The sequence below is a fragment of the Dryobates pubescens genome, chromosome 35 (assembly GCF_014839835.1).
Source record: "Dryobates pubescens isolate bDryPub1 chromosome 35, bDryPub1.pri, whole genome shotgun sequence".
In the NCBI taxonomy this organism is placed as follows: Eukaryota; Metazoa; Chordata; class Aves; order Piciformes; family Picidae; genus Dryobates; species Dryobates pubescens.
Window position 1 is genome coordinate 2,495,505 of NC_071646.1, and position 26,089 is coordinate 2,521,593.

The 26,089-nt window shown below is 54.8% G+C and overlaps 1 protein-coding gene across 3 annotated transcripts in view; it reads left to right on the forward strand.

The window, feature by feature from the left end:
• The window catches only part of SRGAP2 (SLIT-ROBO Rho GTPase activating protein 2), a 120,806-nt gene extending 99,878 nt beyond the window's left edge, over positions 1 to 20,928 (forward strand). For 2 of the 3 annotated variants that reach the window (XM_054176386.1, XM_054176387.1), the window contains exons 13-22: positions 586 to 646; positions 1,291 to 1,368; positions 4,543 to 4,677; positions 5,465 to 5,570; positions 6,172 to 6,396; positions 10,937 to 11,016; positions 12,760 to 12,940; positions 13,678 to 13,824; positions 16,585 to 16,912; positions 20,545 to 20,928. In XM_054176386.1, coding sequence (XP_054032361.1) covers positions 586 to 646; positions 1,291 to 1,368; positions 4,543 to 4,677; positions 5,465 to 5,570; positions 6,172 to 6,396; positions 10,937 to 11,016; positions 12,760 to 12,940; positions 13,678 to 13,824; positions 16,585 to 16,912; positions 20,545 to 20,928 — 1,725 coding nt within the window. Of the gene's footprint in view, positions 1 to 585; positions 647 to 1,290; positions 1,369 to 4,542; positions 4,678 to 5,464; positions 5,571 to 6,171; positions 6,397 to 10,936; positions 11,017 to 12,759; positions 12,941 to 13,677; positions 13,825 to 15,530; positions 15,642 to 16,584; positions 16,913 to 20,544 lie in introns of those variants that run through there. The other variant, XM_054176388.1, reaches the window with a different exon arrangement.
• The last annotated feature ends 5,161 nt before the right edge of the window (positions 20,929 to 26,089 follow it).

A 26,089-nucleotide genomic window follows, 5' to 3' on the forward strand; every position in this document is an offset into this window, starting at 1 on the left:
CTGCAGCAGCAGCATCCTCCCCAGCCAGCGCTGGGAGCTCAATTAGAGGCATTGCCGCCCCAGCCCTGCGGCAGGAGGGGCTGTGCCCGAGCAGGAACAAGTTGTAATCACATCATCGTTTTGATCACTGCCATCTGACCCTCAGCAAATTGCAGCACTTGTGTTTGCTGAGCTGCTCTTCCCCCCCAGAATGGGAGGAATAACTGCAGGCACTGCAGAAATTGGCTGCAAAGTCATCTGTGAGCCTGTTGAGCGGGGAGCAGGGAGGTGCAAAGGCTTCTCCCCCCCGCTGAAAACCTCCATTAATGCTGTTGGAAGCTGGGAAGTGGCAATCTGGGAGGCTGAGCTGTGCCTCGGTCGTGGCCTGACCATGGTTTCTCCGTGGTGAGCAGGTAGCTCGGTGGCTCACCTTCCTTAGCGGCTGGTGACCGCTGGGTGCTGATGGGCAATTTCCTGAACACATCTGGAAGCGCAGGGGAGGAGAGAGGTGGCAGAGCAGAGGGGGAATCGGCTTGCCTTTCCCCCCACTTTGCCCATCACCCCGTGTTCTGACAGCTGCTCTTGTTTCCATTTCTCTTTGCACAGGATTCCTCCCAGGCCATCCCCCTGGTCGTGGAGAGCTGCATACGGTTCATTAGCAGACACGGTGAGTGGCCGGGGGGGGGGCAAGGCAGCTGGGGGAGGGGCTGGGGAGAAGCAGCTGAGGGCAGTGAGGTCCTTGAGTGTGGAGAAAAGGAGGCTGAGGAGAGACCTCAGTGCTCTCTACAGCTCCCCGAGAGGAGCCAGGTGGGGGTTGGGCTCTTCTCCCAAGGAACAAGTGAGAGGATGAGAGGAGATGTCCTCAAGTTGCACCAGGGGAGGGTTAGGTTGGAGATTAGGGGGGAAAAAAGTCTTTCAGTCGAGAGTAGCCAAGCCCTGGGACAGGCTGCCCAGGGAAGTGGTGGAGCCCTCATTCCTGGAGGGGTTTCAGAGCCATGGAGATGTGGTGCTGAGGGCCATGGTTTAGTGGTGACCTGGTGGTGCTGGGTTAGGGGTTGGGCTTGCTGATCTCTTCCAAGCAAAGCTGTTCTGTGAGCAAAAGCAATCCTGTGGGGTTCCTGTCAAACGATGTAGAAGCTCTGAGTGGCTCAGGAGGTGGTGCTGGTGCAGAGGAATCCCAGGGCAGGGCTGGATGGGGCCTTGAGCAGCCAAGTCTGGTTGAGAAGCACCTCTGCCCATGGTGGGGAGGTTGGATGATCTCTGAGGTCCCTCCCAGCTGAAACCATCCTGTGCTCTCTTCCTGCCCTCCAGGTTTGCAGCACGAGGGGATATTCCGAGTGTCTGGGTCACAAGTTGAAGTAAATGACATCAAAAATGCATTTGAGAGAGGTAAGGAAGATCCTTTGCAGGAGCCCAGAGATCACTGCCAGGTCTGGGCACTTGTTCCAGTGTTCTGACCTGGGCTGCTTGGACTGCAGCTGTGTTTTGTCCCTTGTTGGTTTGTGTCTCCTCCGGTGAGTCCAGCCCAGAGCAGCTCCCCAGTGCTCATTAACCTTGCATGCTGGCTTGTTTGGCATTCTGCTTTATCTTCCAGAGCACAATAAACATTCTGACTTCAATCTTCTCTCGCCTCTGAGAGCTTATTGATTGTTTGTAAGGCCTCAGGGCAGAGAGGATTTCATTATTGGCTGTAACTGCCTTCTCCTCCCTCGCCCTTGGTGCCTGGGCTGGCTGCTAGGGGCTGAGGTTTCCACCTTCCTCAGGCACAGCTTGGCCACCTCTGTTCCAAATGGCAGCAAGTGAGGGAGTCCATTTCAAGGCACTGTTAATTTGGCATGGCTTTTAATAGATGTGATTTGCTCAGTGAGGAGGAGCCATGCCATGCAGAGGCAAAGAGCAGCTGGGAGCCTCCTGACTCATCAGCATCTTGCTGGGCTGCTCTCCCTGGCAGGGCAGGTTGGGAAGAGCTGGCACTCCAGGCAGCCCTTGCAGCACATCTTTTTGTTCAATCCCTGCATTAACACAAAGGCTGAGGAGACCTGAAGGGAGACCTTGTCACTCCGCAACCCCCTGAAAGGAGGCTGGGTGAGGTGGGGGGGGGATGTCACTCTTTTCTTCCCTAGAAGCAAGAGGAAGTGGCCTCAAGTTGCACCAGGGAAGGTTTAGGTTGGGTATTAGAAGAAACTTCTTCACTGAGAGGGTTCTCAAAGGCTGGCACAGGCTGCCCAGGGAGGTGGTTGAATCCTCAGCCCTGGAGGTGTTTGAAAGAGGCAGAGATGTGGTGCTGAGGGCTGTGGTTTAGCACCAGGCTTGGCAAGGGTCACAGAGAATGGTTGGACTCAGTGACCTTAAAGGTCTTTCCCAGCCCCAGGAATTCTGTGATGCTGAGCTTCTAATGCTTCACTCTGGAAGAGCACAGTCAGGGTGTTCCTCTGCTTGCCTCTGAGAGGGGTGAGCAGGAGCTGCTTAGGCCTAGCAAGTTCCTTTGGCTGTGGGGAAGAGAGAAGTTCAGTGAGCAGCCCGGGTGAAGTGTGGCTCCCAGTGGCATTTGCCTTCAGCTCCACCTGCCTGCAGTTCAGCAGCTGAGGTGAGGGGGACCTGCAGGAAGGCTGGGGAGGGACTGCTCAGGAGGGCCTGTGGGGATAGGATGAGAGCTCCTCAGCCAGGGCTGGGGTGGACCCAAGGGTGCTGAGCGCCGCCCGGCACACAGCCTGCCCGGGGAGGGGAGAGCAGGGGCTGCAGCCAGCGGCTGCCTTCCTCACTCAGCCAAAGGGGGAGGTGGAGCTGCTGGAGAGGGCTCAGAGGAGGACACAAAGATGATCAGAGGGCTGAAGCACCTCTGCTATGGGGACAGGCTGGGAGAGTTGGGTTTGTTCAGCCTGGAGAAGAGAAGGCTCCAGGGAGACCTTAGAGCTGCATTGCAGTCGCTGAAGGGGACCTGGAGGAAGGCTGGGGAGGGACTGCTCAGAAGGGCTTGGGCTGATAGGACAAGGGGCAGTGGGTTGAAAGTGGAGCAGGGGAGATTTAGGTTGGACAGCAGGAGGAAGTTCTGCACAGTGAGAGTGGTGAAATACTGGAACAGGTTGCCCAGGGAGGTGGTTGAGGCCTCAACCCTGCAGGCAGTCAAGATCAGCCTGGATGTGGCCCTGAGCAGCCTGCTCCAGCTGGAGGTGTCCCTGCTGCCTCTCTTGGAGAGTCCCTTCCAGCCCAGTGCAATCTGTGAGTGGGTAAATGCAGACCCAAAAAGGTGATTTGGGGGTTTTATGAGGGGGGTTTTTTGGTGCTTGTTTCTGTGAACCATGATCCAGAGAGCTGCCAAAGCAAACAAGAACATCCCTGCAGCTTATTGCCTCATCCAGAGCCCTTGGTGGCTGTTAATATCAAAGCTGCTGCTGCAGTTTGGAGTGGCCCATTTATCATCTGCTGTGTTCCTAAGATCATAGGCAAGCTTTGGTAATTCCAGGCCCATAATGGATATAGATAGCTGCAGTTGGAGGATTGCCCCATCATTAAATCTCATTACAGCTGATCAGGAGTTTTCCCCTAGGGAACAGCTCCTTAAGTGGGCAGCCTTTCATTTGGAACCCAGGACAGGCTGTGGTGGATCTGCAGCAACAAATTCAGCTGTCCCAGGAACAATTCCCACCCCCCTGCCCAGTTCAGCCTCAGGTGTCTGTGTCCTGCTGAGCCAAGCTTAGCATTCTCAGTGGCCTCTCCCATCTCCACTGACTCTGCCTTGGCTCCAGTTGGCAGTTTGCATCAAGATCTCCTGTGGTGGAGCTGGGAAGTTCACACCCCACCAAAATATCTGGAGCACAGAGCCTGAGGTGTTACTACTGCTGGAGGAGTGGGTGAGAGCCAGGCCCTCCGGTGGCAGACTGGGATGTGCTGGGTAGAAAGCTGTCCCAGATCCCCTGGGAGTGCTGTCAGAGGCTTCCCTGCTCGGCTGGGGTGCAGAGGAGAGCTCCCTCTCCCCCCTGGGGTGCACAGGAGAGCTCCCTCTCCCCCCTGGGGTGCAGAGGAGAGCTCCCTCTCCCCCCTGGGGTGCACAGGAGAGCTCCCTCTCCCCCCTGGGGTGCACACGAGAGCTCTCTCTCTCTCTCCCTCACACAGCTTGGGGTGCAGTTGGAGTAGGTGAGATCTGTGCTGCATGAAGGCACTCAACACCAGAACAAGAGGACACAGTCTCAAGCTGTGCCAGGGGAGGTTCAGGCTGGGTGTTAGGAAGAAGTTCTTCCCAGCAAGAGAGATTGGCCATGGGAATGTGCTGCCCAGGGAGGTGGTGGAGTCACCATCCCTGGAGGTGCTTAAGAAGAGCCTGGATGAGGCTCTTGGTGCCATGGTGTAGTTGATCAGATGGTGTTGGGGGATAGGTTGGACTTGGTGATCTCAAAAGTCTTTTCCAACCTGGTTAAGTCCATTCTGTTCCTATTCTATTCCTATCCTATTCTGTCCTAATGGTTTCAGTCTCTCCAGCTGAGGTGCATCCTTCCAGTCTGATACTCTCTCTCTAGCATTCTGATCTTTGTGTTTTTTCCCTTGCCTGCTTTTCTTGCCCCAAAGGAGAAGATCCCTTGGCTGGGGACCAGAATGACCACGACATGGACTCAATAGCAGGAGTTCTGAAGCTCTATTTTCGAGGGCTGGAGCACCCTCTCTTCCCTAAGGACATCTTCCATGATCTGCTTGCCTGTGTCAGTAAGTACAGAAAGACCTGAGAAGAAATGGGATTCATTTTCCCAGTCTCCCTCTTTGCTCTCCTCTCTTCTTCCTTTTTGTTTTCATCTGTTGCCTGGCTCCAAAAGAAGCTTTTCTGTGGTTAACTTTGGGTTTGTGTTGTGCTGGCAGCCTGGTCAGTGCCAGGGGAAATTGTGGAGCAGATCACCTTGGGAGCAATCCCTGCACACCTGAAGGATGGCCAAGGGCTCAGGTCCAGCCAGCATGGATTTAGGAAGGGCAGGTCCTGCCTCTCCAATCTGATCTCCTTCTATGCCCAGGTGACTGCCTGGTGGGTGTGGGGCAGGCTGTGGATGAGGTCTGCCTGGACTTCAGCAAGGCCTTGGACACCATCCCCCACAGCAAACTCCTGGCCAAGCTGTCAGCCCCTGGCTTGGACAGCAGCTCTCTGAGCTGGGTGAGGAACTGGCTGGAGGCTGAGCCCAGAGAGTGGTGGTGAATGGTGCCACAGCCAGCTGGCAGCAGGGAGGTCATTGTGCCCTATGCTCAGCTCAGGCCACACCTTGAGTCCTGTGTCCAGCTCTGGGCTCCTCAGGTCAGGAAAGAGGTTGAGCTGCTGGAAGGTGTCCAGAGAAGGGCAACAAAGCTGGGGAGGGGTCTGGAGCACAGCCCTGGGAGGAGAGGCTGAGGGAGCTGGGGTTGCTTAGCCTGCAGAAGAGGAGGCTCTCTCTTGTTGCTGTCTCCAGCTCCCTGAAGGGAAGTTGTGGCCAGGTGCTGGGGTGACTCTGGTGCTCTGCCTTCCTTCCAGCAATGGACAACCTGCAAGAGCGAGCTCTGCACGTCCGCAAAGTGCTGCTGAACCTGCCGAAGACCACTCTGATTGTCATGAGATACCTCTTTGCTTTCCTCAACCAGTGAGTACCCTGCAGAGCCCCAGGGCCCTGCTGCAGCAGCTGGGGTGAATGTGAGAGGTGGCAGAGCCAGCCTTGCCATTGCTGCAGGGCAGTGAGCTCTGTGCATGCAGACCCACAGCTGTCGTCTGCCTGCCCGTCAGGTATAAGCAGCCTGGGGAGGAGAGGACTCCAGGGGGACCTCAGAGCTACCTTCCAATACCTGCAGGGATCCTCCAGGGAGGCTGCAGAGCATCTCCTGAGGGTGTGTAGAGACAGGGCAAGGGGCAATGGTTTGAAGCTGAGGGAGTGCAGATTTAGACTGGATCATAGGAAGCAGTTCTTCAGTAGGAGGGTAGTGAGGCTCTGGAGCTGGTTGTGGCTGCTTCCTCCCTGGAGGTGTTCAAGGCCAGGCTGGATGAGGCCTGGAGCAGCTGAGCCTAGGAGAGGTGTCCCTGCCCATGGGGAGGTTGGAGGAGATGATCTCTGGAGTCCCTTCCAACCTCAGCCATTCCATGAAAGCCTGCAGCAAACCTTCCCAGCTCAGCTCTGTGTTCTCCAGCAGATGATGAGGAGGAGGAGGTTTTCTGCTCCTAACTCTCCTCCCCACCTGTGTCTTTTGCAGTTTGTCCCAGTTCAGTGAAGAGAACATGATGGATCCCTACAACTTAGCCATCTGCTTTGGGCCAACACTGATGTCTGTGCCTGAGGGGCACGACCAAGTCTCTTGCCAGGCTCACGTCAATGAACTGATCAAAACCATCATCATCCAACATGAGAACATCTTCCCAGGCCCAAGGGAGCTGGAGGGGCCAGTCTATAGCAGAGGTGGAAGCACTGAGGATTACTGGTATGATGGGGAGCACCAAGCAGAAGATGGGCAGCAAGGCTGGGGAGGGGTCTGGAGCACAGCCCTGGGAGGAGAGGCTGAGGGAGCTGGGGTTGCTTAGCCTGCAGAAGAGGAGGCTCAGGGGAGACCTTCTTGCTCTCTCCAACTCCCTGAAGGGAGGCTGTAGCCAAGTGGGGGTTGGTCTCTTCTCCCAGGCACCCAGCACCAGAACAAGAGGACACAGTCTCAAGCTGTGCCAGGGGAGGTTGAGGCTGGATGTGAGGAAGAAATTCTTCCCAGCAAGAGAGATTGGCCCTGGGAATGTGCTGCCCAGGGAGGTGATGGAGTCCCCATCCCTGGAGGTGTTTAGGAAGAGCCTGGCTGAGGCTCTTGGTGCCATGGTGTAGTTGATCAGATGGTGTTGGGGGATAGGTTGGACTTGGTGATCTCAAAGGTCTTTTCCAACCTGGCTGATTCTGTATTCTGAATGGCTGGACAGCTATTTCTGATCATGCCTTCTGCATCTGAGCATCTGGCCCAGCCTTCCCAAAGTGTGTTTCATGGAAGGGAAGATGCCTCTGGGATCTCTGGAGAGCCAGCAGCATGGAGGAGCTGGTAGAAAGCAGCTCTGCAGTTGTCAAACCCAGCTCACTTATCTTGAAGGGCAAGGCTGGGGAGGGATTTTCTTGAGCCTTGTGCAGTGGTGGCTGCCAAAATCCTTTGGTTTGCTGCTTTTGCCTTTCCTTTTGAAGCCTTTTCCTCCTGCTTTTGGCTTTTTCTTGTGTTTTCTGTCCCTGCTTGTGCTTCAGGCCCAGGGGTCACTTGCAGCTGAACCTAGGAAGCTGGGGCATGGTTTAGTTTTCAGGGCAGCAGAGCTGGTGGGGGGCAGGGAGGGAGGAATGCACAATCACCAGAAAGCTCCAGAGGCCAAGCTGCCTGCTCAGTCTGAAAGGCACATCTGGAAACCATTCAGCCAGAGCAGCTCTTGTCATCTGGGCTGGAAGGTCTGGGGGGGAGTGGGGGGAAGGAAAGGAGGTGTCTGCTTTTCCTGCTGGCCAAGCTGATCTCTCCCTCTGAAAAGGAGGAATGTTAAACTGTGTCCTGCTTTCTCCATCCCCATCCACCCCCCACACACACACTGCTCCTTCCCTTCCTCCAGTGCCCCAGGAATGCAAAGGCTTCTCCTCCTCTCCTCAGCTGCACAGGTTTCCTGCAATGGAGTCACTCTGGTGGCACAGCTGCCTCGTCCCCCTGGCTGTCAGCTCCTCCACTGAGGAGTGGCTGCTCCATGCTGGCTGCACAGGGCTTGCCACAGCCTCCTCTGGAGAGCCTCTGGAGTCTCTCAGCCTTCACTCTGATGTCTTTAGCTGATGTTAGATAGCAGGGAATGGGGGAGAAGCAAAATCACTGCAGCATCTTCGATGTCCTGAGGGAAGCACTGACAGGAGAGGGCTGCTTTCCTTAACCCTGAGAGGAGATGTTTGTCCCTTCAGGTGAAGGGAAGGAAGCTGTGAAGTGTGCAGGCTGCACCCAGTGTGGGTGACACTTCCCAAGGGCATGAAGGAGGCAGAATGTCCTGGAAGGTGACACCAATTTGCTGAAGGCTTTTGGGTTGTTGTTTCCTTGCCCTTCCTAACCACCCTGACCCCAAGACCTCATTAGGCAGAGGCTGGTAGAAGCCAGCAAGGGAGGCTGCTTCATAAAGCCAGGAAAAGAAGCATTTGGTTCCTGTTCAAGCCTCCTCACAGCACTGCTGTTGCAGTAGTAGTTAATTAGGTGGTTGGTTAAATGGTTGATTAGTTAAGTTAGGACTACAGGGCTCCAGGAGGGCACAACCTGGAGCCCAGGAGGTTCCATCTGAACAGGAGGAGAAACTTCTGTGGTGGGAAGGTGCTGGAGCCCTGGAGCAGCCTTCCCAGAGAGTCTCCTTCCCTGGAGAGTTTCCAACCCCCCCTGGCCATTGTCATCATCCTGGGCAAGCTGCTGTGGGTGCCCTGCTGGAGGGGGTCCCTTCCAGCCCCTGCCATGCTGGGATGCTGTGATCTGGGACTGCCCAAAGGCAGCTTGAGGAGAGTGCTGGAGTCCTGCACACTGGCACTTGGGACCATCAGAATGGCAGGGAAGAAGACAGCCCCTGGGGTGCTCCCCCTTGGCCCTGCCTGCCCCTGGGGTGCTCCCCCTTGGCCCTGCCTGCCCCTGGGGTGCTCTCCCTTGGCCCTGCCTGCCCCTGGGGTGCTCCCCCTTGGCCCTGTCTGCCCCTGGGGTGCTCCCCCCTTGGCCTTGTCTGCCCCTGGGGTGCTCCCCCTTGCCCCTGGTGATTCCTGTTGCTGCTTGTACTTCCGTAGCCCTCAGGGTGAAACCCAGCAGCCTGACTCTTCCCTCTGCAGCTTCCTGGAGCTCAGATGTCTAAGAGGCTGACTCTACAGCAATGAGAAGGGGTTGGGGTTGGGGTTTTTTCTGGTGGGAAGGGGTGCTGGAGGCATGGGCAGGGGGAGCCCCGTGGGCAGGGGAGGGAGCCGAGGCGCTGGCTGTCCGCGACATGACTTCACTGTCTGCCTGAAACCTTAGCCCTCGCTGCTGTGTTCCTCCTGGGACCCTCTCCTTGGCTTCAGATCCTGCTGGGAAGTTTATTAAGGAGCAGAAAGGCGTTGGGAAAGGTTGGCTCCTGAGGTGTGGTGACTCAGAGGATGGTGGGGGCAGCTCCATGTCACGTGGGTGAGGCATGATGAGAGACCAGGATTCATCAAAGGTTTCTCCTCCTCCCCTTCGCCTTCCTTTCTTTTCTGCTCTGTGAAAGATGTGGATTGCCAAAGGGAGAGGACCTGACCTCCATGGCCACTGGTTTTAACCACTGCAAGGGCAGAATGGGGATGGAATTGTGTGAAGAGAACTGAAAAAAATCCCTTTTAATGACTTACAGCAGCTCTGAAAGCCAGGAGGCTCCATCTGAACAGGAGAGAAGCTTCTTTGGTGTGAGGCTGCTGGAGCCCTGCAGCAGGCTGCCCAGAGAGGCTGTGGAGTCTCCTCTGCAGAGATTCCACCCCCCCCCCCCCAGCCACTGTGCTCCTGGGCAAGCTGCTAAAGGGAGAGGACCTGACATCCATGGCCACTGGTTTTAACCATTGCAAGGGCAGAATGGGGATGGAATTGCCTGAAGTGAACTAAAAGAATCCCTTTTAATGACTTACAGCAGCTCTGGAAGTCAGGAGGCTCCATCTGAACAGGAGGAGAAGCTTCTTTGGTGGCAGGGTGCTGGAGCAGGCTGCCCAGAGAGGTTGTGGAGTCTCCTTCTCTGGGGAGGTTCCAGCCCCCCCTGGCCATTGTGCTCCTGGGCAAGCTGCTAAAGGGAGAGGACCTGACCTCCATCACCACTGATTTTAAGCATTGGGCTGGAATTGTGTGAAGAGAATGAAAAATGCCCTTCAATGAGTTACAGCAGCCCTGGGGGGAGCTGCTTGGGAGAAGCAGTGGAGCCTCTCCCAGCCTCCTCTCTGCTGCTGTCCTGAGGGAGCTGCTCCTGCAGCTGCTTTGGTTGTCACTTGTTGTCTATTGATCCTTGTAAAGCTTGCTCTGTGTGCCAGCCATCAGTGAGCACTCTGGGTGGCTTGGGTGCTGTGTAAATAAAGCCTGCAGACAATTGATCTGGCTGTGGGAGTCCTTCAGTGAGATGAATGGGGAGAGTTTAAGGCTGGGATGAAAGGGAAGGATGGAGATGACAAACTCAGGCCTGGAGATAGGAATTGAGGCCTGATTTCCCCCAGGAAGTGGCAGCTATCTCATCAGTCATCTAATGAGCTAATTAGAGCAGCAGAGGCTAGAGCTAAGGGAATAATTTGGGCATGGCAGAGAGGAGCTGAACCCAACATGCCACTGCTGGCTGACTCTCAGCCCCTCCAGAGGCTGGAAGATCTGAAAGTTGGACTCTGCTGCTAGCACACAGGAAGGTTAACAAAGATGTTTGGTTTGCTTGATCAAAGAAGAGCTGAGCTGGAGGTTTAGAGCCAGGGGCTTCAGGATGTGCAAATGCAGCCATCAGGTGTCTGCCCCCCTAGAGAGTGACTTCTGGTAGGGATGCTCCTGCTTATCCAGGGGGATGAAGGGCCTGGAGCATCTGTCTGAGGAGGGAAGGCTGAGAGCCCTGGGGGTGTTGAGCCTGGAGAGGAGCAGCCCCAGAGGGGATCTCACTTATAAGTACTGGAGGGTGGGTGTCAAGAGGAAGGGGCCAGGCTCATGGCAGTGGTGTCCTCTGATGGGACAAGGGGCAGTGGATGCAGAGTGGAACCCAGAAGGTTCCATCTGAACAGGAGGAGAAACTTAGCTGTGAGGGTGTTGGAGCCCTGGAGCAGGCTGCCCAGAGAGGTTGTGGAGTCTCCTTCTCTGGAGGCTTTCAAGATCCATCTGGCTCCATTCCTGTGTGACCTGCCCTGGGTGATCTGCTGTAGCAGGGGGGGTTGGATGGATGATACCTGGAGGTCCCTTCCAACCCTTGCTGTTCTGTGATGCTTTGAGTGCTGTAAGCAAGGAGCCTGTCAAGCACCATCTCTGTTTCCTTCTGTTGCAGTGAAAGTCCTCATGGAGAGAGAGCCTCAACAGAAGACTCAGTTCAGGATGTCACAGCTGAGCACCACACCAGTGATGATGGTATGCAAAGTCTCTTCTCTCCTGGTGCAGGCTGCTGGGGGGCAGGCAGAGGAGACAGTACCTTGCTGTTTAAGCTCCAAGTTAGCTCCAAAGTGGAGCTTAGAGCAGAAGAGTCACTTGAAGCAGGCCTCTCATCCTGTCACTTGGTCCCTGGGAGAAGAGACCAAGCCCCCCCTGGCTGCAGCCTCCTTTCAGGGAGTTGTAGAGAGCCTCCTCTCCTCCACACTGAACAGCTCCAGCTCCCTCAGCTGCTCCTCCCCAGTGAAGCTGTCACTACTCCTCCCAAAGCCAAGCTGGCATCCCAGCCACCTTCCCTGGAGGAAAGGGATCAGTGTGGGGCTGGGGGAAGAGCATCCCTGCTGTCCCCCAGCAGCCTCACTGTAGGAGTGGACACAGGTTTGGGGTGGGGACACACAGGAGCTCAGAAGGACCAGCAGGTTGTGTGTTCAGTTGTGTGGGTGAGTGGCAAGCTTTCAAACTGCAGCTGGGCTGGCAGGGAGGAGTGTTTGCCTTGCTGCTCTCTCCTCACCCAGCTTGCTTCTCTGAGTAGAAGTGCAGTAGCGGGGGGAGGAAAAAAGGCTACTGGAAATTAGAGTCTAAAAATCATTTCCCTGGATGAAAGCCAGAGTCCTGAAAAGCAAATTGGAAACATCAGAAACCTGAGTGCTGCACTCATCTGGAACTATAAACACTTCTCAGTGAAACCAAAGCACTCTCCCACCCCCTTCCCCAGCAGAGGGGGACACCAGAGCCCAGCCTCTTGGTTTGCTTAGAGTCCTGGAGAAGCTGGCTCCAAGGGCAAAAGAGGCAAGAGGAAGCTGTGGCTGACATTTGGCCTTCCCAGCCCGTTTTGGGCTGCTTCATGCACTGCAGAAGCTTTTTAGGATGGGACAGGCAGCCCTGCAGGAGATTTCCCATCCCTTCTCCTCCAGGAAGAGGAATCAGAGCTCCCTTTCTGCAGGAAAGAACTCGAGTTCCATGCCCTGCTTGGCACTAGTAAAGCTTCTTTAGAGTAATTAGGGGCTGAAGTCCACTGGGGCCATGTGGCTGAGCTCATCTCCATTCCCTTGATGTCTGCCTAGAATTGGGAGCTGGCTTAAAGTATATTTAGGTTGAAGCACTGACAGATTTTCCCCAAGCATTAAAAATAATCCACATGAATTTCATGTTGATTTCCCCCAGTGTCTGGAGGCCCCAACTGCCCTTCTGCCTCCTAGCTGAGCCCTACAGGGACCCAGATTAGTGGCTGGTTGCAGGCACAGCATAGCTCTGCTTCTTCTGTGACCTTTTCAAGGAGGAGCAGTTGGGATTTGGAGTGGGTTGTGCAGTTCCAAGCACAGAGGCAGCTGCATTTGGGGCAGGCTGAGCATCTCCCAGCTCAGCAGCAGTCACACCTGGGGCAGGCTGAGCATCTCCCAGCTCAGCAGCACTCACACTTGGGGCAGGTTGAGCATCTCCCAGCTCAGCAGCAGTCATCCTTGGGGCAGGCTGAGCATCTCCCAGCTCAGCAGCAGTCACACCTGGGGCAGGCTGAGCATCTCCCAGCTCAGCAGCAGTCACCCTTGGGGCAGGCTGAGCATCTCCCAGCTCAGCAGCAGTCATACCTGGGGCACATTCTAGGGGTTGCCCTCTGCCTCTTCCAGCAGCCACCGTTCCATGCTTTGCTGGTGGGTTTGAGCTGTTGAATTCCTCCCTGGGCCCAAGTGCTTGGTGAATGATGGTTTCTTCCCTTCTGTCTCCTAGAGTGTGAGCCCATAGAAGCCATAGCCAAGTTTGACTACATTGGGAGGACTGCCAGAGAGCTGTCCTTCAAGAAGGGAGCTTCCCTCCTGCTCTACCAGCGAGCCTCCGACGACTGGTGGGAGGGACGCCACAATGGCATCGATGGCCTCATCCCTCATCAGTACATCGTGGTCCAAGACACGTAGGTGACCCCTGGCACCCCCTCCCTGCACCCTGGCCCTGCTGAAAAACTCAGCTGGGGGCTCAGAGGGTTGGGCTCCAGGCATTGGAATCACCTCGGGGAGAGTTCAGCCTCGGAGCTTCCCTGCAGGAAGGGAGGAGCTCTGGAGGGGCCCACATCTGTGCAGGGGTGAGCTGAGCTTGGGCTTATCCATGGAGGCATCTTGGACACACACAGTGCTGATGGCCTGGTCCTGGGCTCGCACACAGTGCTGGTCCTGGGCACACACACAGTGCTGGTCCTGGGCGCTCACACAGTGCTGGTCCTGGGCTCACACACAGTGCTGCTCCTGGGCTCACACACAGTGCTGGTCCTGGGCACACACACAGTGCTGGTCCTGGGCTCACACACAGTGCTGGTCCTGGTCTCACACACAGTGCTGGTGGCCTGGTCCCCAGCTCACACAGTGCTGCTCCTGGGCGCTCACACAGTGCTGGTCCTGGGCTCACACACAGTGCTGGTCCTGGGCTCACACACAGTGCTGGTGGCCTGGTCCCCAGCTCACACAGTGCTGCTCCTGGGCTCACACACAGTGCTGGTCCTGGGCACACACACAGTGCTGGTGGCCTGGTCCCCAGCTCACACAGTGCTGGTCCTGGGCACACACACAGTGCTGGTCCTGGGCACACACAGGCTGTGTTTGAGGTCAGTTGCTGCTGGTCCTGTGCTGGTGGTGATGTCCTCCCCTCCCTCTGCAGGGAGGACGGCGTCTCGGAGCGATCCAGTCCCAAGTCTGAGGTAGAAGTCAACTCGGAGCCCCCAGAGGAGAAGGTGACTGCCAGAGCCGGTGCCAGCTGCCCCAGCGGGGGGCACGTTGCAGACATTTACCTTGCAAACATCAACAAGTAAGAGCAGCCTTGTGTCCCTCCCTTCACCTCCCTCTCCAGATGGTGGTGGTGAGGAATCCAGAGCCTAACTAACCATGGCTGCCACCATCCTCCCCTGCTCCCCTTCCCCTGCCCTGCTGCCATTTTGCTGCCCTCGCTGTCACCACTGTGGCCAATGCTCATTTCAAAGCCCACTGCCTTCTCTTGCCTATCCCTGCGGTGCCATCTGTTCCTGGCCTAGTTTTGCTGAGCTGAGCACCCTGAGGGAGGAAGGGAAGAAAGGAGGGAGGGAAGGAGGGAGGGAGGGAAGGAAGGAGGGAGGAAGGGGAGCTCTTGCCATCACACCTTGCCATTCCTTGTGGTGTTCTGTGAGCTCTGATGTCTCCTTTACATTTAACACCTTTGGCTTTCTGGGCTGGGGGGAGGAATGGGGAGGGGGAAACAACTTCTTCAGGAGCTGGTGGCACAGTTGGTGCTGACTGCTACCTCCAGTCTCCCCCCCTGGCACTGCCTGGAGCCTTCTGGTGTCTCTCCTCCAGCACTTCTCCCCTGAGGGTCACTAACCACGTGCAGGCACCTCCCTCTTGCTCTGACTTTCCTGCCTCAAGCAGGGGTTGTTTCTTGGGGCAGCATCATCATCATCATCATCATCATCACCATGATGATGATGGTAATAATGATGATGATGATCATGATAACAACAAGTAGTAATAACAATAAGTAGTAGTAATAACAACAGCAGCAATAACAACAGTAATAACAACAAGTAGCAGCAATAACAACAGTAATAACAACTAGTAGTAGCAATAACAATAGCAGCAATAACAACAGTAATAACAACTAGTAGTAGCAATAACAATAGCAGCAATAACAACAGTAATAACACCAAGTAGCAGCAATAACAATAGCAGCAATAATAAGTAGTAATAACACCAAGTAGCAGCAATAACAGCAGCAGTAATAACAATAAGTAGTGATAACAATTAGTAATAACAATAAGTAGTAGTAATAACAACAATAATAAAGGGCAATTAATCTCCTCTCAGACTAAATTGCCTCACCTGCTACAATTCACTTTTCTAGCACTTATTGCCCCCCCCCCCCTTAACCCCCAATATCTTTCTGATCATTTCCTTTAGTATGAAACCTCCCCACCCCCTCCCTTTCGTCTCCCTCTTGTGCACTGAAGGTATTAATGTGCTAATGACAAGTGTGCTGGGAGTGGCTATTTTTAACCTGCAGCTAATTGAACAAAGTGCACTTCAGGAAAGGCAGCCAGAGCAAAGGCAGCCTTGGGAGAGCTTTGGGCCTCCTCATACCCTACCCAGAGCCTGGTCCTGAGCTGGCAGCGAGTCAGCAGAGCTCCGCTGGCTACCTCGGAAGCTGCGTTAGGTCTGTGCCAGCTTGGGGGCTGGGGGGGGTGGGGTGTCCAGGCTTTCTTTGATGCTCTTTGCTGCCTGAGCCACTGGCTGAATGATGCCACCCTGCCAGCCAGGGAATGAGTTGTGTCATGAGGCAGAGCTGTGTTGGAGCTTCACCATCTGCTGCTTTCAGTTGTGTCGTGCGTAGCGGTGTTGAGAAGCCTTCATAGCGTCCACTCCAGTACTTTTATATCTTATATATATATATCTCTCTCTCTACCTTTTTATTTGTCCCCCCTTTTAGTAGGGAAACTGATACTCAGCAACAGCAGCATAAGACTCATTGTGTTGTTTTTTCTTTAGGACTGAATCTCCTGACCTATGTGAGAGCAGACTTGAGCCCAATTAAATCAGATGGTTTCGCAGTGACATTTGTGCCACCCACTGAATTATTATTTGGATGCCAAAAAACACACCCCCCCCCCCGGCCCCCCAAACCCCACCCCATAAATAAAAGCATCCTACTGGAGTTCACATTTCCTTGCAGTTCCCCAGGGGGCTGGTGCTATGTAGACATGGAATCCTTCCCTCTGTAATGGATGCCAAGCTTCAGACCCGTGGCGTACAGCGTTGCGCTGCCTTGGCCCTTCCCTATGAGTCGAATGGAACTGTGCTGCCCAGACCTGGCAACGGTGCTGGGCTACAAACTTAAATGGGTCTGGACCAGCTCATCCATTTGGCATCATCTTTGGGGGTGTCTTCTAGCTCTTTGGTCTGACTGTGGCCCTACCTAGCTCATGCCTGTGTGGTCCTGCTAAAGCACTGAGAAACAAACACGAAAGAAAGAAAGATCTCCTCCCACCAGCAAAATACTGGAAGTGACTCCTTGCAACCCCCAGCCCATGGTGGGGGGAGGGGGAAGGGGAGGGGGAGGGCTCTTTGCTTGCCACTCTTTGAGAATTAACAACTTGGTGCCTTGGGCTGGGAGCTTAGCAGACTTGTCCTGTGTCCTCCAGTCGAAAGATTGTAGCTCTGCTCTTCTGATGGAATAAAAACACATCATCCAAAACCTGTCAATGGCACAGAGGGTCTTGGTTTTTGTTGGGGGGGGGTGGGGTGGTTTGGTTGCTTGTTTGTTCAAATACCTTCTCCTCCTGCCCCAAGTTAATGATGTTCTTGATCCAAGCCTCCTGTTTGGTTTGGGGAGTGTGCCCAGCTGCCAGAAGCTCCCCTGAGGTGTTAAACTGGAACGGTTTCTCCTTTTCCCCTTGTTCCCTCATTTTGGGGTACCTGGGTACCTTTTATGTCTCTTCCTGTTGTCCTCTGTGTTGGTTGTTGGTTTTTTTCTGAGGGGGGGGATGTCTTCAGGTTTCTACAGCCCTGCTTGCATTGATTTGTTTTGCTTTTGTGACTGAAGGCAAAGAAAGAAACCAGAGTCAGGCAGCATCAGAAGAGCCTTCCGTCAAAGTGACAGCCACGGACTAGGTAGTTCAATGGCAGAACCAGCCTCCCCAGGAGCCATAGCCGGTTCCAGACCCTCATCTCAGCCCATTATCAGCCAAAGTCTTCCCAAGGAGGTGCCAGACAAATGCTCCATCAGTGGCCACGGCAGCCTCAATTCTATCAGCCGCCACTCGTCGCTGAAGAACAGGATGGAGAGCCCCCAGATCCGCAAGGCGGTGACCGCGGGCAGGTCCAAGAGCTTCAACAACCATCGCCCCATGGACCCCGAGGTCATTGCACAGGTAAGGAGGGCTGCCTGCCTTGGAAGGTTGGCTTGGGAAGCTGAAAAGATGCTGAGTACAATGAGGAGAGTAGGAGTGGACTAGGAGTAGAGTAGAATAGGAATGGAATTAACCAGGTTGGAAAAGACCTTTGAGATCATCGAGTCCAACCTGTCCCCCAACACCATCTGATCAACCAAACCATGGCACTAAGTGCCTCATCCAGGCTCTTCCTAAACACCTCCAGGGATGGGGACTCCACCACCTCCCCAGGCAGCACATCCCAATGGCCAATCTCTCTTTCTATGAACAACTTCTTTCTCACCTCCAGCCTAAACCTTCCCTGGCACAGCTTGAGACTGTGTCCTCTTGTTCTGGTGCTGCTTGCCTGGGGGAAGAGACCAACCCCCACCTGGCTCCAACCTCCCTTCTGGTAGTTGTAGACAGCAAGAAGCTCTCCCCTGAGCCTCCTCTTCTGCAGGCTAAGCAACCCCAGCTCCCTCAGCCTCTCCTCCCAGGGCTGTGCTCCAGACCCCTCCCCAGCTTTGTTGCCCTTCTCTGGACACCTTCCAGCAACTCAACATCTTTCCTAAACTGAGGAGCCCAGAACTGGACACAGGACTTAAGGTGTGGCTTAACCAATGCTGAGCACAGGGCAGAATGACCTCCCTGCTCCTGCTGGCCACACTGTTCCTGATGCAGGCCAGGAGATGCTTTAAGGCAAAGCCTGATTTAATCTCTGCTCCCTTCCCCTCGCTGCAGTATTAACTTACTCCACAGCCTGAGTCTAGGCTTTCAGCCTGGCTTTGTCCAACTCACTGAGGCTGCTTTCATCAGTGAAGAGAAGCAGGCAGCTCCTTCCTCCAGGGGAAAACTTGGCCCTCTTCATGAGTCAGAATTGAGTTACAATAATAAAAAGCCCCTCACCTGCACTGCACAAAGTCACCCAGGTTCCAGAGCTGGCAGCACCCAAACAAAAATCAACAATCAGAGCTACAAGACAGAGGAGGAGTCAAATAGTTAGTGTCAGTTTAACATTCTCCTGGCAGCTGGGCAAACTTGCCTGGGGTTAGGCATTGGAAGCACGTGGAGCAGTGCAGTCAGCATACCAGCAGGCTGCTGAGCTGTGCAGTGCTCACAGGGGCATCTTCAGGCACTCACAGGGTCCAGGGTGTGATCAGGAAGCAGCTTTGGCCATAGTGCTGCTGCCTTTCAGTGGTGGTTTCATTGACAAGTGCCTTCAGTCAGGGGCAGGCTGCTGGTGTGAGCTGCTGGGCTTCAGCTCTGCCCTGGGACCAGCTCCACACCGTGAGCAGACAACGAGGAAAGCAGCTTCTCCCCTTCCTGCACTGCTCAGAGGGAAAAAGGTTCTTAGTGAGGCTTTTTTGGGCTGTGCTGGCTGACACAGAGCAGTTCAGATTCTGTGTCTCTCTGCATCCCTCTACCCAGAGACCTCTCCCATCCCTGGGGCACTGTCACAGTGCCATCTTTGCACCCCTCTACCCAGAGACCTCTCCCATCCCTGGGGCACTGTCACAGTGCCATCTTTGCACCCCTCTACCCAGAGACCTCTCCCATCCCTGGGGCACTGCAAGTGTCATCTCTGCATCCCTGTACCCAGAGACCTTTCCCATCCCTGGGGCACTGCAAGTGTCATCTCTGCATCCCTGCCTCTGTGGTTTCCCAAGCAGCAGAGGGAAACAATTGAAAGACTTCAGCTTGCACAAGTGACAGCCACTAGTGTGTGTGTGTGTCAGGGGGTGATGTCAACAGAACAGATTTCCCCTCTTCCATGCAGGCTCTTCCCCTTCTCCAAGCTGTTGGATGTGCCTGCACATGCATGGTGCCTGTACCAACTGTTTCCACTGTGCATGGATCTATCTAAAGCCAAGGAATGCTGCCTCTCAGATTACAAAGACCTGACTTCTCTGCCTGCTTCAGCAGCCTGTGGGTTACTGAGGAGCTGGGGGTGGGGGTGGAGGGGAGGCTGTGTGAAAATTCAACATCATTTCTGCTGGCCAAACAGCAGCATCAAGCAATACACAAGAGCCAGCCACAAACTCTGCTCTGGGCTCTGGTGGAACACTCTGATTTTGCCATTAGGAAGCTCTTCAGCCCATTCACTCCAGGGGAAGGATGATCTATGGCCCTTGCTGCCTTCCTATTTCATTGTCCCTTCCAACAGGCTTTGGTTGACATGGCTCAGTTTGTTTTTTCAATTAACTGGAGCTGCTCTGTCTCCTCTCCCTGCCAGAGTGGTTTGCACTGGAGAGGAGGCTGGGGGGAAAAAGAAGAGAGGAAGGGGGGGTTGGAAAAATAAAGGGGGGGAGGTGGGGGGGGGAAATAGGGGGGAGGGAAAGCTGTTAAAGGAGAATTTCTGTCTGCCCTGCAGTGTCTGTTCAAAACCTCTCTCACACTCCTCCTGCCTTTGACATATTTTCCCTACCTTCATAAGGAAAATCTGCCTGGCCTCAAGATAGAGCCAGAGGTGTCAGATTTCTGTCTCTGGTTTCTTCCCCCCCCCAATTCCTTGACTGATTTACCTTCCCCACCCCCTGGAAAAAAAAAAGGCACCAAAAAAAAAACAACCCTCTAAGGAAGCTCAAAAGCTGCAGCCAAGCTGTGAGTCACAGAAAGGCCTCTGCTCTCCACTGGCTTCTGGGCTCCCCCAGCACGGGCTGCAGCCAACCTGGAGGTCCTCCCTCAGCTTGAGAACCAAACAGAGCCAGGTTTGGATCTCAAAAGCTCTCTTTGTGTTGGTTTGGTAGTGACTGTTAAGAGTTGGGAAAGGGAAGGGGAAGTCCCAGCTTCCATTGCTGTCTGCTTCTGCTGTCTTCTGGGTTTTCCAGAGCATGGAAAATGAACTTGGCAGTGTTTAAGTTCAGGGCTGCACTCAGTGAGCTTCCAGTATTGGAAGGGGGCTACAGGAGAGCTGGAGAGGGGCTTGTTACAAAGGCATGGAGTGACAGGACGAGGGGTGGTGGCTTCAAACTGGAAGAAGCTTGGACTGAGATCAGACATTGGGAAGAAATTCTTCCCCATGAGGCCAGAGAGAGGCTGGAACAGGTTGCCCAGAGAAGTTGTAGAGGCTCCAAGCCTAGAAGTCCAGTTCTGGACATTGAGATGCTGGAAGGTGTCCAGAGAAGGGCAACAAAGCTGGGGAGGGGGCTGGAGCACAGCCCTGGGAGGAGAGGCTGAGGGAGCTGGGGTTGCTTAGCCTGCAGAAGAGGAGGCTCAGGGGAGACCTTCTTGCTCTCTCCAACTCCCTGAAGGGAGGTTGGAGCCAGCTGGGGGTTGGGCTCTTCTCCCAGGCAAGCAGCACCAGAACAAGAGGACACAGGCTGCCTGTTGCTGGGGGCTGCCTGCCTCTTGCTGGGGGCTGCCTGCCTCTTGCTGGGGGCTGCCTGCCCCTTGCTGGGGGCTGCCTGCCTCTTGCTGGGGGCTGCCTGCCTCTTGCTGGGGGCCGGCTCAGTCCATTTTGGTGAGCAGTTCGGTGTTTCACTTGGACACCTAAAGGTCCTCAAGCCAGCGGCTGGTTGTGGTTTGGGTGTTGGCGTCTGCAGGCTGCAGACCACCCAGGCCTCTCTCCCAGAGTGACATTCCTGTGCCTGCCTTGTGCCGCTCACTGTTGGCCTCTCTTTGTGTGCCTGCAGGACATCGAAGCTACCATGAACTCTGCCCTGAACGAGCTGCGGGAGCTGGAGAGGCAAAGCAGCGTGAAGCACGCCCCGGACGTTGTCCTCGACACCCTGGAGCCTTTGAAAACCTCGCCGGCGGTCGCCCCCACCTCCGAGCCCTCCAGCCCTCTGCACACCCAGCTGCTGAAGGAGGCCGAGCCGGCCTTCCAGCGCAGCGCCAGCACCGCCGGCGACATCCCCTGCACCTTCCGCCCGGTCAAGTCGGTCAAGATGGCCGCGCAGGTGAAGCCGCCGGCCACCCGGCCGAAGCCCACGGTGTTCCCCAAAGCGGCCGCCGCCGGCCCGGGCGTCGCCTCCTCCGCCTCCCAGCAGCCTGCTGACAAGTCCTGCACTGTCTGACGCGCCCGGGTGCCGCTCTCTGGACGCCGACCGCGTTGCCTCCTCCGGCGAAGAGACTCCGTCCCAAGCCGTTCCGCTCCTCGCCGGCGCTGAACTCGCTGCTGGGAGCTCTTCCCCCCGGGGGAGGGAAGGGTAGGGGGCATGGGGGGGGGGTGGGGTGTGTGAACTCTAGCAGTGACAAACCTCAGCCCACCTCTGGCTGGTGAGGCAAAGCAGCTCGTGGCACGCTTGGGGAAACCCAGGATCCAGGTCACTGTGACGCTGAGGAAGAGCAGAGCAGCCGAGCGGCGAGTTGGATCCTAAGGCTGCGGCCGAAGCCTGGCGGGGTGGCAGCCCCGGTTCGGAGTGCTGGCGCAGTGACTTCCCGGAGTTCTGTGCTTCACTTATCGCAGAGGGGGTTAAAAAGAAACAAGACACAAAACAATAGGATAGAGACTTTTTGGGGGGGAGGGCTTTTCTTTGAGTCTGCTGCATGTTTTGGTGCCCACTGTCGACGTGGAGCTTGGACGTGCCCCGTCCCTCGTGCGTGGTTATTCCCCTGCTCGCCTCGCCCGCTGGTGCCGCGGCGGTGAAGGGTCTGTCTTGACTTCCATCCTAGCCTCTGGTTTGGTTGGTTTGCTTCCCCTCTTCCCCTCCCCACCTAGTTCCTCCCTGCTGGGGTCAAAGGTTTTGTTGGCCATCCAGCTTCACCCTTTGTCAGGTTAATAATAGTTGACTCTGGAAGACTCTTTAGATTGTTGTGGAGTTCTACGTCCTGTGTGTCTGTGCAAGTGGAAACCAAGCTGGCCCTCAGCTTGAGGAGCAGAGGAAGGGAGCCCACTTGTTGCTTGTGGACAATCTGAGCTCTTTGCCTCCTTTTCTTCCTCTCCCTGGATATTTTTTGTTTGTTTGTTTGTTCTCCCATGGAATTCTCAGCCCTCAGGCTCTGCTGTGTGGGCTCAGGAGACTGAATGTAAGGAAAGCAAAGCAAAGCAGCTCAGTCACCTTTGGAGAAGTGCAGCAGCCTCTGCTGGGAGCTGGGTGACTCAACGCACAACATCCTCCCCCTGGATCACACCTCAGGAGGGATCCTGACCAAAACCCCCACTCTGATTCCAAGCACTGTCAGAAGATAAACCAACAACCTTCCAGCCCAAGCTCTCAAGCTTTGCATCTCCTCCCTCTTGCTGGCTGCCACAACAAAAAGGCTTCGGTTGGGTGGCTGTGGACTGCTGCTTGTGGGGATCTCTGCTGTGGTGGAGATGCTGCTGGGGGCCAGGGGAGGGGACAGCAGGTGGCTTCTGGAGTGGCTTCTCCACGTGGTTGTGGTAGATTGGAGTTGCCTCCCCCTGCCCACCCCCCATGGGATTCCTCAGAGACAGGAATGCATTCTTGGTATTTATATGGCAGGCAGCAAAAAAGCTTCAGCCTCTGAGCAGGCTGCAGGGACTCTTTGGTACTCTGCTGAAGGAATTGCCCCATTGCTACCAGTAATTCAATTTAACATTCAAAGGAGAAGGAAAAAATCAACTAATAATAATAATAATGGGAAGGAAAGAAAGGGGCAGGAGCCCCACTTTGGAAGGGTGAAGAAGACCTCCCAGGCCTGCAGCAATGGAGACTGGCTGCCCCTTAAGCTCACCTTGTTCCTACACTTGACTGGGACTTCAAAGCTGAGCTGCACAGCTGAATGTTTTCATCAAAGCAGTTCAGGCAAGGAGGAGAAAACAAGAGGAAGAAGGAGGAAAAAAAAAGGATAAAAAAAATCCCTTTTTGCCCTCTCCACTTTAGCTGAGCTTCTTTTAAATCTGAAGGCTTCTCCTGCTTGGCTTCCTGGTGACTTGCCCCAGCCTTGGAATCGGCACTTAGGTGATGAGAAGAGACAGAGCCTTCTCAGGACAGATCCTTCATGAATCAGCAGGAAGAAATCAGCCCCTCCAGCTCCCTGAGGATGGAAGGAGCAGTCCCTCTCCACCCCTCCAACCTCCACAGCTGCAGATCAGTGGGGTGGGGGTTAAACCCACCCCCAATCTTCTCCCTGCCCCTAACTGAAGAAGATGTGAAACTCCTGGGGGGGGGGAGCAGCAGGCAGATCTCAGCAAGAACTCTCCTCCTTGGTCCTTTCTGGAGCAGCAGCTCCCCTTGGGAAGCACCTTGGTACACGTGGGCCTAGCCCTGGCCCTCTGCCCCTCCTCTCTTCCTCTCCCCGTGGGCAGATCCCCAAGGGTGCAACCAGCAAGCTTTGCTCTCAGGTTCTGATGGACTTCAGCCACCAAGGAACCACTTGTTCTTTTGGGGAAGAAAACAATAACAATAATAATAATAATAAAGCAGATTGAAACTTGGAAATTTTTTGCTCAGGCAGAACTTTTCTGGCATTTCCTTTTGAGTTAGGGAAGGGGATTTTTTTTGGGGGGGGGGAGGTGTTTTTTGTGTTGTTTTCTTTGGTTCTGGCCATGCCTGGCCAAGGTTTGGTTTTTTCCTGTGTCAGGAGCAGGCTCTCTGTCCATTTTCCTTCACCTCCTTTCTGATGCCTTATTTGCTTTCTCTTTTGTTTTGGTGGTTGTTAATCAATGCCTAGCATCCATGCTTCTAAGAGTTCAGTGTCCAGCTGCACATCTGGAGGAGAGGCTTCTTTTTTTCAGTCCTCCTGTTGCTTTCTCTCTGAATGGAAACTGAGGTCAAGAAGAAGACTTCAGGTGACTCTCACAGCAACTGGACTGTGTGCTGCTCTCTGGCCTCCACAGCCTGGGGTGGGTGGAGGGGGAGGACAATCCTGCTCTCAAGGGGAATCATTTAGCAGGAGATCCTCCTGCACTGAGCAACCCAACTGGAATCTTTGGTGTGCACTGTGACTGAACACTTCAAAACACTTCCAGCAAGCAATATGGGAGGCTGAAGAGTGTCCTTCCTCTGCCACGTGCTCCAGGCCTGGCCAGCCAGCAGAAGACTCAGACAGAGGAGGCTAAAAACCAAGAGAAGGAAACTTCTTTTGGGTTGGTTTTTTTTGGGGTGGGTTTTTTTTGGCTTGTCTGCTTCACTCTGTGAGCACAAAAGGCTGTGGGGAGCTGCAGGAGAGGTGGGATGGAGAGAGACTCGGAAGCATCCGCGCTGCTCCCCGCAGAGCCAGCAGGCAGCTCGGAGAGCAGGACAAGGAGGGAGGCAGTGGGCAGCTTGGGGGGTGGGGGGTGGGGGGGAGGAGGTACCCAAGGTGGCTTCATACCTTCAGAAGAAGAAATAACTCTGTTCTTCCACGGGAAATTTCTCTTTTCATGGCTTTTCTGTAACGTTTGTGTCCAACAGAGAGGACAAAGGCAGCGTTTGATAACTGGAATTAAAGCATCTGTTGGCTTGGTGTGGACAAGGGCTTCTTGTTCATCAGGGCTGGGGCTGGAAGCAGCCAGAGCAAAGCTTTTCAAGTCAAACTGGGGGTTGGGCTTGGGGGGGTTGGGGTGGTTTTTTTGGTTGGGTTGGGGATTGGTTTGGTTTGGCTTGAATTGCATTTTAATTGTAGGGGATCCAATCCTGAACAGTTCCTGAAGCAAGGTCGATCCACAGGCTCCCACTCCATGGCCTTGGACATTTGTTCCTCATTGCTTTCCTGGGCTTCTCCCCTTGGCTGGGGGTCAGAGCAGTGTGCTTTAGGGGCTGCTAAACCTCTGCCTCTCCAGGGTGAATCCACAGGCTCCCACTCCATGGCTTTGGACATTTGTTCCTCATTGCTTTCCTGGGCTTCTCCCCTTGGCTGGGGGTCAGAGCAGTGTGCTTTAGGGGCTGCTAAACCTCTGCCTCTCCAAGGTCAATCCACAGGCTCCCACTCCATGGCTTTGGACATTTGTTCCTCGTTGTCAGAGCAGTGGGAGGTGATCACAGGCTCTCACTTTCCCCCCTCCCCTCCTCTCCCTCTCTACTGCATCTTCTCCTTGCAATGGAAGTGATGAAGTCACTGGGGTGCACTGTGACAAGCCAGAAGCAAACCTTTGGTCTTTTGATTACCTGTTCCAAAAGAGCCTTTGGCTTGCCTGTGATGAATACCTCATGTGCTGGGTCTGGGGAGTTTGTGTTGATTTCATTGTGTTGGTTGTTGGGTTGTTTGGGGTTTTTTTTCTCCTTTGTTTGTTGGTTGCTGTTGTGTTTTGGTTTGGGTTGGGTTCTGTTGGTTGAAGGCAAGATTGTTCTTGCTCAGAAGTAGGTTTAAGGTAACCAAGTTCTCATCCATTTCTTTACTGCATCAAAACAGCTTCACTTGGGGCAAGAAATTCCACCTGCTGTGCTTCCCCAGCCTTGCACTTGGTACAGGGTGAGTGGTCACTGGGCTGCTCCCCAGAGCCCTGGGAAGAGCTCTTAGCAATATTCAGGCAGAGGAGGTCCTTGCAGCTGGAGTTTGCTGCCTTACTTCTGTGCATCAAAGCCTCGAGTTCAGGTGGGCACTGTCTGGGCTTGGGGCTGTGGTAAAGCATTTGAGAGCTGTTCCATAGCAATAAATGTCTCCAGTTAGCACCTCAGACCCTCTCCATCCATGTTCCTGCTCACCTGGAACACTGCCACCTGATGAGACAGGTCGTGAGGGGACACCTGAAGGAGCTTTTTCCCTCTCAGCAGGATGTACTTTGCCAGCAATGCGGTGCCAAGGGTGGGGAAATAGCCACCCAGACCATCTGTCTGGGGGACTGGGTAGGACCTGCAGCTGTCTGGCTCCTGCCCAGTGAGCACCAGCTAGTGGTGAAGTACAGGAGCAAGCTCTGCCCATTGTCCCTGTGGTGGTGGTGAGCAGGGCAGGGGTCCCTGTGTGTGGCAGGAGCAGCCCTGGCTGTGGGGGGAGCTGCTGCAGGGCATCAAGCCACTGACTCCCTGCTCTCTGAACCTCAAGCTGGGAAAGCTGCTTTGAAACAAAGCAGCCCCAAAGCAGAAAGAGCACTTGGGCACTGCCATCACCAAGGAAGGAGCCTGTCCAGGGCAGAAAATGAGTTTAACAAGCTGGGGATTGATTGAGCCTGAGGTTGGGTTTTGGTTCTCACTAAAATGAGGCTTTTTGTGGCCTCACCTGGCCTTGGCTCACACCCCCCAAGTGCAGTCAGAGACATCAAAGCTGTTTGTTCAGCACTAGAGGTCTTCACTGGAGGGCCCTGATGTCCTCACACCATTCCCAGCAGGATCCCCCCAGCCTGCAGGCCTGGGAAAA